We start from the raw sequence: 17,924 nt of genomic DNA, 5'->3' as shown, positions 1-17,924 counted from the left end.
TAAGCATATTCTGGGGATTACGGTAAATCCCGGGTTTATTTATCCCCTTCATATGATACAGGTATATACTTATAGAACCTATTTTTCCAGCTCCCGCGACCCTCCGCCGCCAAACCCGGACGTGTACGAGTTCGACGAACTAGAAGGCTCTCGGCCTCCCTCGGGCCTCCGCCGCCGCAACCAGCCCACCCCCGACCCCCCGCGCAGAGCCCCGAAAGCATACAATACATGGACATATGCCCTACAAGCTCTCAACTAGCCAAAATTAATACAAAAAAAAAAGAAGTTGGGAACGTACTTAGTGTCAGCTTGGTACCTGAGGACGATATATATAAGAAGCGGAAGAATTTGATAGATAATCTGACGAATAGTCCAGCGCTGTTAAACAAGATTTTCAACTCCTTACCGACAGAACTTCAGAACGAGCTTGGGAGCTTGGCCACGGAGGGGACTGGGCGGGAGGAGGCTTATTTGGACGAAAAAGCGGGGACGGTCTTAGAGGCACCCACGTACTATCCTACGGCTGAGGAGTTTGAGGTAATATATTAGTGTTTATTGTATCCACTGCTGACAGAACTTCTCAATGAGCTGGGGTGCTTGGCCACGGAGGGGACTGGGCGGGAGGAGGCTTATTTGGACGAAAAGGCGGGGACGGTCTTAGAGGCACCCACGTACTATCCTACGGCTGAGGAGTTTCAGGTAATGTATTAGTGTTTATTGTATCCACTGCTGAACAGAACTTCTCAATGAACTGGGGAGCTTGGCCACGGAGGGGACTGGGAGAGAAGAGGCTTCTTTAGAGGAAAAAGCAGGGGCGGTGCTTGAAGCAACCGCGTACTATCCTACGGCTGAGGAGTTTGAGGTAATGTATTAGTGTTTATTGTATCCACTGCTGAACAGAACTTCTTAATGAGCTGAGGAGCTTGGTCACTGAAGGGACTGGGAGAAAAGAGGCGTATTTGGGGAAGGCAGAGACGGTCTTAGCGGGATCTACGTATTTTCCTAAGGCTGAGAATTTAAATCTGTTTTAGAAATGCAACGGATACCGGATATGCGGCCGCTGGATCCGCCGAATATTCGGTATCCGGAAGCCGGATATCCGGCTAAAAGTTTGGTCAAAAATTAATTAAATTAGATAGCGCGCTTGCTCAAAGTTCGATGCAGGTTGCAACTTATTTATAGTTATAGGCAGCCGTTTATAAATAAGTAAACTAAATTCACATACTGCGAGAATTGAATAGCGCAAATTACAATTTTCTTCGTAAGTGTTTTGCGCGCTGCGGCGCCTGCGGGGCAGCCGCAACAGTCTCCTGGCAATTATAGCTGACAGGCTTGACAGTCAGCTTCTTGTGCACTGGACCAGGGTACACTCACTGGTAGCTACATACACATGGCTCACATGAGTGTATGTAGTTATTACTAGTATATGTGACTGGCTCCAGTTTAAACCCTAAAATATTGTAAGTTTAAACCCTAAAATATTGTAAGTTTAATTTATTTCAATAATAATTTAATATAATTTTTAGAGTAAGTCGTACTAACACTGTATGGACCAAGGTCTGAAATAAATGATTTTTATTTTATTTTATTTTATTGATTTAATATTTTCATAGCGAGTGCAGATTTATTAACTTTGTTTCGTTATTTATAAGATTTAGTAGTGTTTAGTGCATATTGTATTCATAAATATCGTGCTAAATTACTATCCGGAATCCGGCCGGATACTAAGCAGCACTATCCGGAAACCGGCCGTATTGTAAAAAATTGCCCGGATACCGAATAGTAATTAGATATTCGTTGCATCTCTAATCTGTTTATATTCGTTTCTTAACTTTATATTACATTTTCACAAGCTTAGTTAAAATTGAGTTTAAGTAACGCAACTTTTACCCTAGTCTTACATTATAATCATGTTGTTGTTGTCCTAAAGCACCCCAGAGGTGTAAAGGGCCTTCACAAGCTCGCGCCACGCCTTCCTATCTTCAGCTCGTCTTCTGGCCTCGCTCCAGCTCAACCCGACCGCTCGTAACTCTCTTAGGACGGACCGTTGCCAAGAGTGTACAGGACGCCCCGAGCCTCGGCTTCCGTCCGGTTTCCACGCGATAGCTATGGTAGCATTATTCGTTTCCCCCCTTCGAATAAATCATGTTAGATCGGTTAAAATAAATATTAGGGGCAGAGAAACACTTGTAGAGAATCGTCATACTTTTTCTATTGCGTCTTGCAAAATAAACTAAGTTTTTATCTCCACTTAACAATGTTTATTATCATGAAATTATGTGTATATGATTATTAACTTATTATTTACAGGATCCGATAAAATACTACGACAAAATCGCCCCCGAGGCCTCAAAATACGGCCTCTGCAAAATAGTTCCCCCTGAAAACTTCAAACCAACATGCACGATGAGCGACACGATCCGCTTCGCGGTCATATACCAGTACATCTCCAAGATGTTCAGCCGCTGGGGCCCCGTGTCCAGGGAGCTGGCTGCCATCAAGGCGCACCTGCGGACCCAGAGCGTCGTGTTCGCGCGGTCTCCCCTCGTGAGTACACCCTCTACCCGCAGGCGACATGATCCAACTCGAAGGCAACTCCTCTGGAGTTGCAGCGTACATAGGCTGCGGAGACTGCTTCCCATCAGGCGGGCCGTATGCTTGTTTGCCACCGACGTAGTATAAAAGAGTACACCCTCTACCCGCAGGCGACATGACCCAAGTATCTCCTAGGAATAGTTCCCCCGGACGACTTCAGACATGAGCGACACGGTCATATACCAGTACATCTCCAAGATGTACAGCCGCTGGGCCCCCTTGCCCTGGAGACCCAGAGCGTCGTTGGTAAATAAAAATAAATAAGCTTTTGGCAAAATTTCATTTTTGGTACAAGCTTTTATCGCTGACTGTACTTTTTTTTCCACAGGCAACTAATACAATAGACAATTCTAAGAACCCCAAACACACTTAGGTTGCGTTGTTTTATCACAAAGTTCTTAAGGCCACCTCTTGTGTGCCAAAAGTATGCTACATTGGGTTCGGTTCCGGGCGCGTATGAAGGTATGCTCGTGTATCTTAGCTGTATACTTTTGGTTTGTTTACCTATATGATTCTAGTATTATTCTAGTATTATTTTTGTTTTTGACTCCTAGGAAAAGCATTGTATGCAACGTTGTATAAATAGTGCAAAAAATGCTCGTGGCGTATTCCTTTACTTCCGTAACTCACGCCACTCGCCTTTTTTGACCCTTCTTATACAACTGTTGCATAAAATACTATTTCGAGCAAGTGTGATTAAAAACCTGTTACTGTTTTAGTTGGACGGCAGCGAAGTGAACCTCCCCAGGCTATACCACGCCGTGGAACGCAACGGCGGTCTCAGCAACGTCATACAACGCAAGCGGTGGGGCCGCGTCGCCGACGAGATGAAGCTGACCAAGTTGCAGCACCCGGAGCGCAAGCTGGACCCCATATACATGCGATATCTGCTGCCCTACGCCACGTTGTCCGATCGTAAGTTATTAAGATAATCAATCATTTATTTCATATAATGCAAAATGTGAACCTTGAATGTATGAGAACAGTAGTTGTTTTACCAGGGGGTTGTGTTTAACCGCTCGTGCTAATATTGATACCCGAGTAATGGGAAGGTTTCAAAATCGAATCTAGAGCGTTGTGAGGGTGTCAAGGCACGTGTGTTAAACAAACTTTGCTTTACCACCACACCAACGCAAGGAAAATACTACTCGTAACTGTAAACCATCATACGAAATCAATCCAAAGTGAACGTCATTAAATATTTATCATTTAAAAGTCAATTCTACCAGCCAACATAAGAAAACAACCGCAAAATTTAAATTAAATTACTTTGCAACACATGTGGATAGAATCCAACTTTCTTATCCGTTTTTGAATAATTAAGAGAGCTTTTACGACCTATTGTGGTGAAAATAATCTTTAAACCGAGCCCAAACTACTGTTTCATTAGCAAGTAGCAATTTTTAAGCTCTTTTTCCATTCACAGAGGAACGCCAAAGTATAATGGCGGAAGTGGAAAAATGCTGGACCACCAAGTACCAGAAGATGCTAGAACGGGCCCGCAATCCCTTCCAGCGTCAGAACCGGATGCTGGGCACCGAGTGCGAGTCGGAATCTGACGACGAAGGAGAGGATGGAAACACAGCTGGTGCGCTCCAAGAGGCAGAGGACTGCATAGTGCAGGGGCGCACAATGAACCTCGTCACATTCAAAAAAGTAACTCAGAATCTGTCGACGAAGTGGAAGATGGCTACACAGCTGGTGCGCTACATGAGGCTGAGGACTGCATAGTGCAGGGGCGCACAATGAACCTCGTCACATTCAAAAAAGTAAGTCAGAATCTGTCGACGAAGTGGAAGATGGCTACACAGCTGGTGCGCTACATGAGGCTGAGGACTGCATAGTGCAGGCGCGGACCATGAACCTCGTCACATTCAAGAAGGTAAGTCAGAATCTGACGACGAAGTGGAAGATGGCAACACAGCTGGTGCGCTACATGAGGCTGAGGACTGCATAGTGCAGGGGCGGACCATGAATCTCGTCACATTCAAGAAGGTAAGTCAGAAACTGACGACGAAGGGGAAGATGGCAACACAGCTGGTGCGCTACATGAGGCTGTGAACTGCATAGTGCAGGGGCGGTCCATGAACCTCGTCACATTCAAGAAGGTAAGTCAGAAACTGACGAAGAAGGGGAAGATGGCAACACAGCTGGTGCGCTACATGAGGCTGAGGACTGCATAGTGCAGGGGCGGACCATGAACCTCGTCACATTCAAAAAAGTAAGTCAGAATCTGTCGGCGAAGTGGAAGATGGCAACACAGCTGGTGCGCTACATGACGCTGAGGACTGCATAGTGCAGGGGCGGTCCATGAACCTCGTCACATTCAAGAAGGTAAGTCAGAAACTGACGACGAAGGGGAAGATGGCAACACAGCTGGTGCGCTACATGACGCTGAGGACTGCATAGTGCAGGGGCGGTCCATGAACCTCGTCACATTCAAGAAGGTAAGTCAGAAAGTGACGACGAAGGGGAAGATGGCAACACAGCTGGTGCGCTACATGACGCTGAGGACTGCATAGTGCAGGGGCGGTCTATGAACCTCGTCACATTCAAGAAGGTAAGTCAGAAAGTGACGACGAAGGGGAAGATGGCAACACAGCTGGTGCGCTACATGAGGCTGAGGACTGCATAGTGCAGGGGCGGTCCATGAACCTCGTCACATTCAAGAAGGTAAGTCAGAAAGTGACGACGAGGGGGAAGATGGCAACACAGCTGGTGCGCTACATGACGCTGAGGACTGCATAGTGCAGGGGCGGTCTATGAACCTCGTCACATTCAAGAAGGTAAGTCAGAAACTGACGAAGAAGGGGAAGATGGCAACACAGCTGGTGCGCTACATGAGGCTGAGGACTGCATAGTGCAGGGGCGGACCATGAAACTCGTCACATTCAAAAAAGTAAGTCAGAATCTGTCGACGAAGTGGAAGATGGCAACACAGCTGGTGCGCTACATGAGGCTGAGGACTGCATAGTGCAGGGGCGGACCATGAACCTCGTCACATTCAAGAAGGTAAGTCAGAATCTGACGACGAAGAGAAAAATGTGGGAACTCAGCTGGTGCGCTACATGACGCTGAGGACTGCATAGTGCAGGGGCGGTCCATGAACCTCGTCACATTCAAGAAGGTAAGTCAGAATCTGATGACGAAGGGGAAAATGTGGGAACTCAGCTGGTGCGCTACATGGGACTGAGGACAAATAAACACACCCAAAAAAATCGATAGTTAGTACATAATCGAACTATTTTTTTAACTAATATAAATGAAAATACAGGTCTGTTAACTAAAGCTGGCGCGTTCACAGTACTCACACTTATGCAATTTCACTATACAGCATGTTTAAAAATAAACCTCCAAATACAACACAGCGCCGCGCGTCGATCACACGTGACTGACTGACACTAACATTTACAATAACATCATGCTGTATTTATAAACAGTAGCAAAAGAAAAACAATAACTGTCTCCTTCACGCTCATAAGATAGACCGCGCGCGAGAGAGACGGGCAGACATTTCATGTTGCGTATGCAGTGCGACGTCACGCCGCGCGCTTATTCACAGACACTACACAAGCGCAATGTGTAAATGTGTTGATCGCGCCAGCTTTAGTTAACAGACCTGTAATAATAAAAACAGTTTACTATTAAATATTTTTAACAAAATACATAATGGATATATACAGAGGATTACTATAACTAGCTTAAATCTAAAATAGGCCCTTGAGGCATTGTACCTAGGATGCTGGTGGCATTTCCTCGTTGTATCGCAATACTGATAAGTTGTGCGAGGAAGCCGCCAGCTCTTCGGCCACCTCACCAATTACGTCAACCAGACGTTTCGCTTGTGCGCGCTGGGACCCCATTATTCAAATTGTTAACAAATTTGAAAAAAGTGTTTACATACATACATTTCTTATGGGACCGTCTGCAATTATCGGGGGTTCTTATATTAGCGAGAATCCTGAGGTATTTTTCAATAATAATCAGACATAGAACTTATTGTGGCAAAAACGAGTGCTTGAGAAAATGAAACATCGACAAATATGTTATAGATAAGTCAGTCATAGATTAATAATTTCAAGAATGCAAATCAATTATAAATCGGACCATAATTTCTTTAATACATATATTAAGTATTTAAAAATAAAAACGTTAAATGTAGAATACTGTGCCAAAAAATAAGAAACTACCAATTGGCTGTATCAAAGAAGATATCGAACGTGCTGTGTATTTTGCGGTAGCTATCTTTTTATACAATGTTTAAAATATATTTTCTGCCCTCCGGGCGGACTTTGCTCCCGCTGCGCTAAACGAAGTTGCCGCTTTCCGCCTCCGTCTAGCAGAACAATAGTATGCGCACCACGGCAGGAAACGTAGGACATTCCATCCCGCGTGTTTGTCACCCACGCCTTCGGCTCGGGTAACAATTTTACACGCGGCACGCAATTTCCTACTTTTCCTCCCTTGGGACACAAATAACTAATAACGCTAAGGTAACATCGATAATAGAAATGTCGATATTTGATTTTGTCAATCACTTTATTTTGCCACAATAACTTCTATGTATGGTAATAATCATTCAAAACGGATACGGTCTTCACTGTAGAAAAGATACACTGATTGAGTAGGATGTTATATCTTTTGACGTAATGACTCTTTGTTGCCATAATACAATAGAATAAAAACAGTAGATTGTTAAACAGTGTGTGGAAAGTGAACCATATCACCCGAGATATTTTCGAGGGTGAGATGGTTACTTTTACCCGAGTTAAACACTCTACTTTTCATTTCGACTATGAGGAAAGTCAAACACAAACAAGAAATGTAGGTTATGAGTTATGACTGAAATTGGCGCCATTTACATTTTGATCGGAAAAAATCTAAAACCATAGACAATCCGATCTTAAATTGGGATGTGTCTGAAACGGCCTTCATGAATACGCGCCTTAAAAAAGTGAAACTGAATGAATGAATGTAATGTAATGATAATATTTTAAACATTCATATTGATTTATTAACAAATATTTATGTTTATTTCATACATTTAAATATAAAATACAAGTAGTGTATTTTTTTGATAATGCAATTGACATTTAATTTCGATAATACTTTGTAGGAAAATGCGGAAGCTAATTTGAGAGCTTTTAACTGAATAATATGGCTTATATGGCTGTTAGCCGTTGCTCGAATTACAAATTTTAAAAAAATACTTTCCACCCTAGGGTGGGAAATGCAATTTTCCACCCGGCTATTAGCCTATGAAAGGTGAACTTTCCGATTAGGAGAGATTAATAGTACATTGTGCAACTAGGGGGTAAGTGAAATTTTGGATACGAGGGAATTTAAGACCCGAGTTTGCAATATTCTTACCCTCGGAGTTACACACAATGTTTTTCATCACACTTGCGAAGAAAAAACTAAATTTTAAGCGAAATAATTCTTAAATACGGTGACATATCAAACATTCGTCCGCCATTTTATAATTTCTTGACAGGTGAGGCACAGACCTATTCGGCATTCAGCCACAATTGAAAATTATGTAAAAATATTTTAAACGGCTGTTAAATTAATAAAAATTAAATAATTTTAAACATAAACAAAAATGTTAAATTATAAACGTCAGTATTTTAAAAGTAAAACTCATTTATGCTACTCTGTTTGTTTGAATAAGTGACATAATTAAATAAAAAATCTATAACTCCCTAGGGAGTTGTAGCTTTTTTTCACAATACATAACTCCCGCGGGAATAAAATAAGCCTTTGTCCTTCAGCACACCTGCATGAAATAAGATCTCTTTCGAGCAAGTGTGATGAAATAGTACATTACGATACAAGTGCGAAAAATAGGAAATTCGAAACGAGTGGCGATAAATTAAAACACGACCGAAGGGAGTGTTTTAAATCGACACGAGTTGCGAATTACCTATTCGCACATGTATCGTACAACGTTTTACAGTACATATGGCCCTTTAAATGTTCGACACAGTAACGTAATATGCTACTTCTCGCACTAGTGCTATAAAGTAGCCCCATATGTACTGTAAAATAAATAATGTGATCATATTTCAGATCGCGACGTCGCTCATGGACGCGCACTTCGACCCGTCCAAGCAGCCGCCGGGCGCCGTCGACGTCGAGAAGGCGTACTGGCGCGCCGTGCTGCTTGGCACCGAGCACATCGGTATACATTTAGATTTATAGTACCTGGGCGACCGAGCTTTGCTCGGTTATAACTATTTATTGTAATATGGTGGTGTATAGGTGGTAATCTTAACTATTTTTTTTACTAAATTAAACTTGTCTAAAACAATAAAAATTAAAAAAAAATATATAAATTTGAACATATAAAGAAAAAAGTTAGTCACCGGGCGACATTCGAACCCATAACACTCGTTTAGCAGTCCGCGTCGTAACCCGCTGAACCAGACGGACAGTGGCCGGCAACACGAAATTAGCGACCATATTCTGCGTCGAAAGAAAAACGCATGAAAACTCGAAAACACGCGTTTTCCCAAACATAAGACTAATCTAGATAGATTGTATACCCCCAAAAACCCCCATATACCAAATTTCAGCAAAATTGTTAGAGCCGTTTCCGAGATCCCGGAAATATATATATATACAAGAATTGCTCGTTTAAAGGTATAAGATATAGATTTATTTATTTATGCAACATACGATTACAAATTACATTCATGTCAATTTATCGACTTCATATTTTTCAGTGACCTCTATTATTATAATATAATAAGGGTGACAGTTGGTAACTACAGTTACCAAAAGCAATTAATTGATCTATATTGTTTTAAAAGTTGTTAATCAAAAGTTATATCGTTTTAGGAGTACAATATATGGTTTAATTATTTGCTCGTGTTACAGGAAACACCCGGTAGATGCCTCAAACGCATTAATGGGTAGTGTTTCATTAGTTTGTTAATAATTTAATATATTTATGTTTTTTTGTTCAGTGGCCAACACGGCGTCCATAGACACGGGAGAGGAGGGTTATGGTTTCCCGAAGGACCCGCAGGCCGACTACGGCGCGCACCCCTGGAATCTCAAGGTAGGTTTCTAAAAAAAATATCGCTGACTGTACTTTTATATCAACAGACAACTAATATTAATCGAGACTATAAAGCAATTATTAAAATTCTTCGTGTTACTTTACGTATTAATTGGTTTTACACCACACCATTATATAGGTTTCAAAATATACAGAAGTTAGTTTCCAGTTCGTAATTTATGATATTAAAAACTTGTTGCATGTCTATAATAGTACATTATTGCAGAGGCCGGGAAAGAGCAATTCGTGGATGAGATTTGATTTTGTCGGACGACGCGAAGCGGAGTCCGACAAAGAAGACGAATCCACGAATTGCTGTTCCTGCCGAGGCATATATAGTGCTTTTCTCCAAACATGCGAGGAAATCAGGTAAAATAATCATAATTTAAACATGAACCAGCACTCAAATCGAGCCTTCACATCAAAAACGTTAAAATCAATTTCGCTCTTTAATTATTTTTTTAAAGTTAAAGGCACAACTATTCTGCCATTCAGTACCATTCAATATTCGCTCATTCAATATAATTGTGCAATATAAGCTGTATTTGCACGCATGAGATCCTTAAAAAAATATAAAAGTTATATAGTCTTTGATTTTATTAAGCAGTATTCGCACGATCATACACGTCGGTCTTACACGACTCTATCCTATATCTTGAAATGACGCTGACCGGGTCGTGTAGACGCGGCCCGCGGCTATATTAATTGGCTGTATGCCGTCCGCTAAAACACGACAATACTGTTTTTTTTTTATTTGAGTACAATAAGGTGAACATTTCCGAGCATATCGGGGTAAATAATATTATTGTAGTATATTCATAAATATGTATTGGTGTGGGTAGGTTTTTAAAAATAATAAATCAGTCTATATCCAGCTGTCTTTGTGTTTACTTCATGGTGGCAGCGGTGCTCGGAAATATCGAATAAATTACATTATTAAGTGTCGTGCGGTGAACTTTTAACATTAATACAAGTGCACTGTTAGTAAATACGTGTTTTTAACAATGGAGCACGCGCGTCCTCCTACGGAATTAGCTTTAGAAGGCGGCCCGGCGAATCGTGCTGATTCATGGCGCAAATGGTTAAAGCAGTTTAAAGTGTTTTTAAAGGCATCTGGTGTATACAAGGAACCTTCGGATGTACAAGCGAGTTTATTAATAAATCTTATCGGGTCCGAGGGATACGACGTGTACACAACGTTCAAGTTTGATAAAGAGGAGGATCGCGACGACATTGATAAGTTGATTGAAAAGTTTGATCAGCATTTTGGCACAAAAACAAATGTTATTATGCTGCGATTTAAGTTTTTCACACGCAGTCAAGAGCCGGGTGAAGGCATCGATGAATATGTAACCGCTTTGAGAATCATTAGTCAACAGTGCGAGTTTGATAAACTCGAAGATGGCTTGCTACGCGATCGCATCGTGTGCGGGATTAAGGATAGCGTAGTACGGGATAGACTCTTGCGCACAGACGGGTTGACATTAGAAAAAGCTATACGAATATGTCAGTCTAGTGAAATAACGAGTGAAGAGAACCGGGAGATCGAAGGCGTGAAGAAGGAGTCAGTGAGTATGTCGGTAGATGCGTTGAGGAATCGCTCGGGCTGTGGGCGTGGGTCGGTGCGTCGTGGCTGGCGCGGAGGCCGCGGAGGCGGCGCGCGCGCGTCCGGCGGCGGCGTCGGCGGCGCTGGCGCGGCAGCCGGCGGCGCGGGAGCGGCCGGGAGCGCTCGGGAGCGATTATGTGCATCGTGTGCTGAAAGCTATTGTGACGGCGGGGCTCGTTGCGCGGCTAAAAGTGTTAAGTGTTTTTTGTGCGGAAACAGAGGTCATTTTAAAAAAGTGTGTCCGGCGCGTAAATCGAACAAAGTGTATCAACTACAGGAGGACAGCGACGACCTGTATTATTTGGACACTATCAAAAACGTCGATCACATTGAGGACTCAGAGTGGTATGAATCATTACCGTTACTTTGTTCAGATAGATTAGTAAGACATAAATTTAAACTGGACACTGGTGCAGATCTCAATGTAATATCTAAATCTAATTTTGTGAAATTAGGCTTTAGTCTCTCGGATATAAGCGCCGACAATATAAAAGCGCAATCATATTGTCGCAATTATATTCCCTTTATAGGCTCGTGTATTATTAAATGCATATACAAACAACAGGAATTTATGTTGAAATTTATTATAGCGGAGGGGGAATATCAAAGTATTCTTGGAAAATACGCTCTGAGAGAATTAGGCCTAGTAAAACGTGTCTATTCGCTAAACGTTGACGACTTTACTGATTTGTTCAGTGGCCTAGGTAAACTTCCAGGTCAGTATAAGATACCTATTGAAAGCGACGCGTGTCCATGCATTTGTCCTGTACGCAAAATACCGTTAGGTGTCAGGGATCAGTTGTTGACCGAGTTGACTCGCATGGAGAGTTTAGGTGTCATACGTAAGGTTACGCACCCCACCTCGTGGGTAAATGCTATAGTTATGGTTGCTAAAAAAGATGGGAGTTTTCGAGTGTGCCTCGATCCACGACCATTGAACCGCGTTATACGTCGTCAGCACTACCCGTTGCCTACGGTAACAGAGATAGCGACAAAGTTAAAGGGAGCGCGTTACTTCAGTAAGTTAGATGCCAGGTCCGGGTTCTGGATGATCCAGTTAGACGATGACAGTGCCGATCTGTGCACATTTGGCACGCCATATGGTAGGTATCAATTTTTACGCTTACCATATGGAATTAATTCGGCTTCTGAGGTGTTTCACAGTAAAATAAGACAGCTGCTGGAGGACCTCGAAGGTGTCGATTCGTTCGTCGATGACGTTATCGTCTGGGGAGCCACGGAGGAAGAGCATGACAGTCGGTTACGAAGTTTGCTTGAAAGAGCGAGACAAGTAGGTATAAAATTTAATAAGGAAAAGTGTGAATTTTGTGTGAGTGAGGTAACATATTTAGGTCATACTTTTAATTCGGAAGGGATTAAAATCGATGACAAAAAATTAAAGGCTATTAAAGAAATGCCGAGCCCTAGTGACAGGCACTCTCTAGAAAGGTTTCTAGGTATGATCAATTATGTTGCCAAGTTCATTCCTTGTTATTCGGAACAAGTAGCTCCACTTAGAAACCTCCTTAAAAAAGACAGTGAGTGGTGCTGGGGCGAGTGCGAGGAGCACGTGGTGCGCGCGTTGAAGCAGGCGCTGTGTGAGGCGCCGGTGCTGGCGCTGTTCGCGCCGGATCGTCCCTGCGTGCTTTCCGTAGATGCGAGTAGCCAGGCCCTAGGAGCTGTTGTCCTGCAACAGGAGCGTCCGGTTGAGTTTGCTTCTGCCACGCTCACCGACACGCAGCAACGCTACGCGCAGATCGAGAAGGAGATGTTGGCGATTGTTTTTGCTCTCGAGAGGTTCCATCAGTATGTATACGGGAAATCAGACGTGGTAGTTGAAACGGACCACAAACCCTTGGAAGCGCTGTTTAAGAAATCCCTGGATGCTGTACCGGCTCGGTTGCAGCGTATGATGTTGCGTGTTCAGAGGTATGATTTTTCTGTTGTATACAAACCCGGAAAGTACATGTTCATCGCGGATACTTTGTCACGTGCGGCCCTTCCAGACTTAATGAGCGATAAGATCTCACAGGAAGTTGACGATCAAACCTGTTTCTTGTTGCGGTCGGTGCGCATAAGTGATAACAAGATGGATACAATAAGACAAGTCACTTGCAAGGACAAGGTATGTCAAGTTTTAATAAATTACATCAAAAACGGGTGGCCAACCTCAAAACACGAGTCTGATGAATGTGTGCGAGCATTATGGGACGGCAGGGAATGCTTTGAATACACAGACGGCGTCTTATTCAAGAATAATCTGGTGTATATTCCGACCGGACTCCGAACAGAGATGGTGTCGCGGGTGCACGAAGGCCACCTCGGCATAGACCGGTGCAAGCGGCGCGCCAGGGAGGTAATGTGGTGGCCGGGCATGTCGCGTGACGTCGAGCGCGCCGTGCGCCGCTGCCGCACCTGCGCGCAGCACGCGCCCGCGCCGCAGCGGGAGCCGATGGTGCCGCACCTCATACCGGGCATACCATGGGCCAAAGTTGGTTCGGATATTTTTGAGTACAAGAGTAAAAACTACTTGCTCTTAGTCGACTACTTTTCAAACTTTGTCGAGGTATGTCCCTTAAGATCTATAAATTCAGCCGCTGTAGTGCTAGCACTAAAGGATCAATTTGCCCGACACGGAATTCCAGTGGAGCTCATTTCAGATAACGGCCCAGCCTATGCGTCGAGGGAATTCAAGAAATTTGCAGAAGTCTGGGACTTTAGGCACTCCACGTCATCTCCCAACTACGCTCAATCAAACGGTCGCAGCGAACGAGCGGTAAGGACAATGAAAATGATCTTAAAAAAATCATTGGACACGGGTTCAGACTTTTATTTAGGTTTATTGAATTTTAGAGCCACGCCGCGGGATGGAATCGCTAGTCCTGCACAACTGCTAATGGGTAGGAGATTAAATACGCGATTACCAATTCATGAGGATAAATTAGTACCGGATAGGGACAACACGGTCGATTAACACGGCTAATTAACACCCTTATACTGCCCATTATTGATTATGGTGATGTGTGTTATCCGGACTTAAACGAAGAGTTGCTCGATAAATTGGACCGCCTGCTTAATAACTGCATTCGCTTCGTTTTTTGCCTCCGCAAATATGATCACGTTTCTTCTTTTCGCGCACAACTTGGCTGGCTTCCCATTCGTCAACGACGCAATATTCGCTTGCTTTCCACTCTTTTTTCTGTGCTTAACGATCCACATTCTCCTGAATACCTCAAATCCTTCTTTCAATATTATGGCGTTACCCGCGACCGTCAACTTCGCTCTTCTGGCAATATGTCTCTGTCCATCCCTCTTCACCGGACTGGGTTCATGTCAAATTCGTTCACCGTGCAGGTGGCGCGTCTTTGGAATGGACTTCCTTTTTACATCAAAAATGCGCCAAATAAGTTCGCTTTCAAAAAATCATTACGTGCTTTCTTTGCTAGCAGAATGAAAGATTCTTAATGTATTTATTTATTAGCTTCAGATGTTTCGTCTTTATTTATATATATGTATATATATCTACATATTTATTTATATATGTATGTGTGTATTATGTTTGTATGTATATGTTATTTCATGTATTTTTGCTTGATTTGTTTTGCTATTGTAATTGTAGCACCGCTCTCAATCTCTCTGCTTAGCCTTAAGGTTGACTGGTAGAGAATGCCTCGTGGCATTAAGTCCGCCTTTTGTACTATAAGATTGTTTTCTTTTGTGCAATAAAGATTAAATAAATAAATAAATAAATTATGATAACATAGTGCGTAATCAGGCGCGGAGTAAACAATGGCACGACGAGCGGGCGCGAGCGCTGCCGGAGCTGCAGCCGGGTGATGACGTCATCGCACTAGACGGCAGTGGCGGCCGGAGGCGCGCGGCGCGGGTCACGGGCCGGGCGTCACAGCCGCGATCGTACTTCGTAACGGATGCCTCAGGCAAGCGTTACCGAAGAAATAGGCGGCATCTGATTAAGCTGGAACCCGAGATTGCATCTCACGCATCATCTCATCACGAGATATTGGACGGTGAAGATGCAGGGTGTTCAAGCGATGACAGGGTTTACGACGACGTAGGAGAGTCACTCGATACGGCCCCCGACACCGCGGTTCAGGATACGCGTTCTCAGACCGGTCAGCCTGTTGTCTCAGGGCGTAATGAAAATAGCTATCAACGCTTGCCGAGGGCTGCTGCTATAGAGGCCAGAAAAAAGTTAAAGCAATAATAACCCATGTTAAATATATATAAAATAGGTATATTACATATTTACCTATGTCAATCATGTATATCGTAATTGCAGTTCCTCGTGTTAGCAAAAATAAACCTTATGTATATGAGAACTTTTATATATGAACGATTATTGAATGTAATAGTTAAAGTATGTACCTAAACAAATAATCTTAATGTTAAGTTGGACCTGATACAAGCAAATTTAAAAATATCTAACTGTTTTTAATTAATTTCATTTCATTTATTCCTTGCTTTGTTATTTTAACACAAGTTTGCAATTAAGTTTAGGCATACGTATGATCACAACAATAATTCACAAGGATAGGAAGGATAAACATTATAAATTAGTATGTTATGTTCATAACTGTGCGGCCAATATGTAAGATTAAGATTATAGATACTGCATCTCACGAAGGTAAGCTGTCTAGCGAAATTAGACTTTGATAACATAATAATAAAAGTGAAAATCAAGGCTCTTCATGAAATGTACTAGCTATAATTATATACTGTAAGGAGTTACAATAACTTATAATTACTGTAATCCAAATCGGTTAAAACTTGTAATAATTGGATTACTTCAACAATTCATTAAGAGGGAGATGTAGTATATTCATAAATATGTATTGGTGTGGGTAGGTTTTTAAAAATAATAAATCAGTCTATATCCAGCTGTCTTTGTGTTTACTTCAATTATAATAAATAAATCTTCTCTGCTGGTGTCCGGGCGATATAGCCGTGACGATGTGCGCTCGCTAGGTGGGCTCTTTGGCGTAGACGGGGGTCTGTAGCTCTGTATAAAGACTAGCCCAGCGGGTTGTCCGGCATCAGTTCACGAGCGCCCACCTGGTGGGTTCCTGGCAGTGTCAGCATTCGAACCCTCGACCTCCTCACAGGTCCTGGCGCGGAACCCGAACAACGTGCTCCGCTACCTCGGCCCAGTGCTGGGCGTGACTGTGCCCACGCTCCACCTCAGCATGCTGTTCAGCACCTCGTGCTGGCACCGCGACCCCCACGGCCTGCCCTGGACCGAGTACATGCACAGCGGGGCCGAGAAGATATGGTGCGTGCACTTGTGTGTGTGTGTGTGTGTGTGTGTGTGTGTTTGTGTGCGTGTGTGTGTGTGTGCGTGCGTGCGTGCGTGCGTGCGTGCGTGCGCGTGGTAATGTTTATAGCAAATAAAATATTCTTATTCTGTATCAACTATAGTAGGTAGTGACTGCCATATATACTTTGTATCTTTAGGTATTTAAATAAAAGTAACCTAACTATTCTAATCAAAATTAATTTCAATTGGAAGAAACGTAGGTAGGTTACATATTTTAAAATATTTGTATGTATTTATTTATATATGTAGTTAGGTATGTCTTCTTCTTATGGTGCCATATCCTATCGGATGTCGGCGATCATCATGCGAAAGTTTTCTCTAATCTTTGCCGTTCTAGAAAGAGTGGCGGCGTTCTTGGTACCGGTCCAATCCCAAATATTTTTACTCCATGTTGTTCTAGGTCTTCCCTTACCTCTTTTACCTTCTATTTTACTTTCTATAATTTTTCTCAATATGTCATATTTACTATTTATTAATGTGTATGTTAGGTATGTATTAATATGTTTATAAATATGTAGTTTTATATATATATATATATATATATATATATATATGCCTTTGCACTTAATGCATCGTGTAGTATTTAGTTACGTTTGTAGGATTAGTTACTTCTTTAGCCTTGCCGTCATGTACATATTGTTTTAGTTTGACTACCATTTCTTATGTATCTCTCTCACTTAAAGGTTAGCTGGAAGAGATCCCTTAAAAGGATAAGTTCGCCTTTGTACACATTTACCGTATTTTTTCTGAGTTATGTACTTGTTTTGTGCAATAAAGTGTTTACTACTACTACTACAATGTCTAAATTTTCGGGTAGTTATAACATTTATTGGTTAACCAACCAAATACAAAACCGCCTGGATCTGTCACTGAACAATCTGACTTTAACCTACATTATTTGATCATGTAATGTTTTCATATACCCTCAACTTAAGGAGACATTTGAGGGTAGATTTTGTTTACTTAAATACGTGGTTGTGCCCAGTAAGATGGCGCCACTTTTTGATATTTAACAAATTTAACACATGATTAAAAAAAATAAGGATCTAAGTCAAATGGCGTTCTAAAGGTTTTAATAATGTGTCGAATGATCTCAGTAAATTTACTGTGGCCACGAAGTTTTCTTTGACAATCCACCTCTATTTCAATTTCTCTTTGGTAAAATAGATCACTGCAGATCGACGTGGCACTCAAAAAGGACCATAATTCAGTAATGAATAACTTTTCGATTACAATTTTTCAATTTTACATTTATACAGTAAATAGGCCACAAGGGCACTTTTACACGTCAACATGGAATTTACATACAAACAAAAACAAGCACA

The 17,924-nt window shown here is 42.3% G+C and overlaps 1 protein-coding gene across 2 annotated transcripts; it reads left to right on the top strand.

Moving 5' to 3' along the window:
* The first annotated feature begins 201 nt into the window (after nt 1–201).
* Nucleotides 202–17,910, top strand: LOC133533954 (protein Jumonji-like). Of its 2 annotated transcripts, XM_061873044.1 has the most exons (7): nt 202–537; nt 2,311–2,547; nt 3,315–3,510; nt 4,022–4,251; nt 8,665–8,776; nt 9,564–9,658; nt 16,388–17,910. In XM_061873044.1, exons 1-7 carry the CDS (start codon nt 229–231, stop codon nt 16,655–16,657), a joined length of 1,449 nt encoding a protein of 482 aa, XP_061729028.1. In that variant the 5' UTR covers nt 202–228; the 3' UTR covers nt 16,658–17,910. The 2 variants fall into 2 exon arrangements, with proteins under 2 accessions (XP_061729028.1, XP_061729029.1); XM_061873045.1 differs by lacking the exons at nt 8,665–8,776; nt 9,564–9,658.
* Nucleotides 17,911–17,924: the final 14 nt, after the last annotated feature.

Source organism: Cydia pomonella, unplaced genomic scaffold (genome assembly GCF_033807575.1).
Source record: "Cydia pomonella isolate Wapato2018A unplaced genomic scaffold, ilCydPomo1 PGA_scaffold_29, whole genome shotgun sequence".
Taxonomy (NCBI): domain Eukaryota; kingdom Metazoa; phylum Arthropoda; class Insecta; order Lepidoptera; family Tortricidae; genus Cydia; species Cydia pomonella.
The sequence above is the reverse complement of the archived record's forward strand: the minus strand, read 5'-3'. Positions and strand labels throughout refer to the sequence as shown.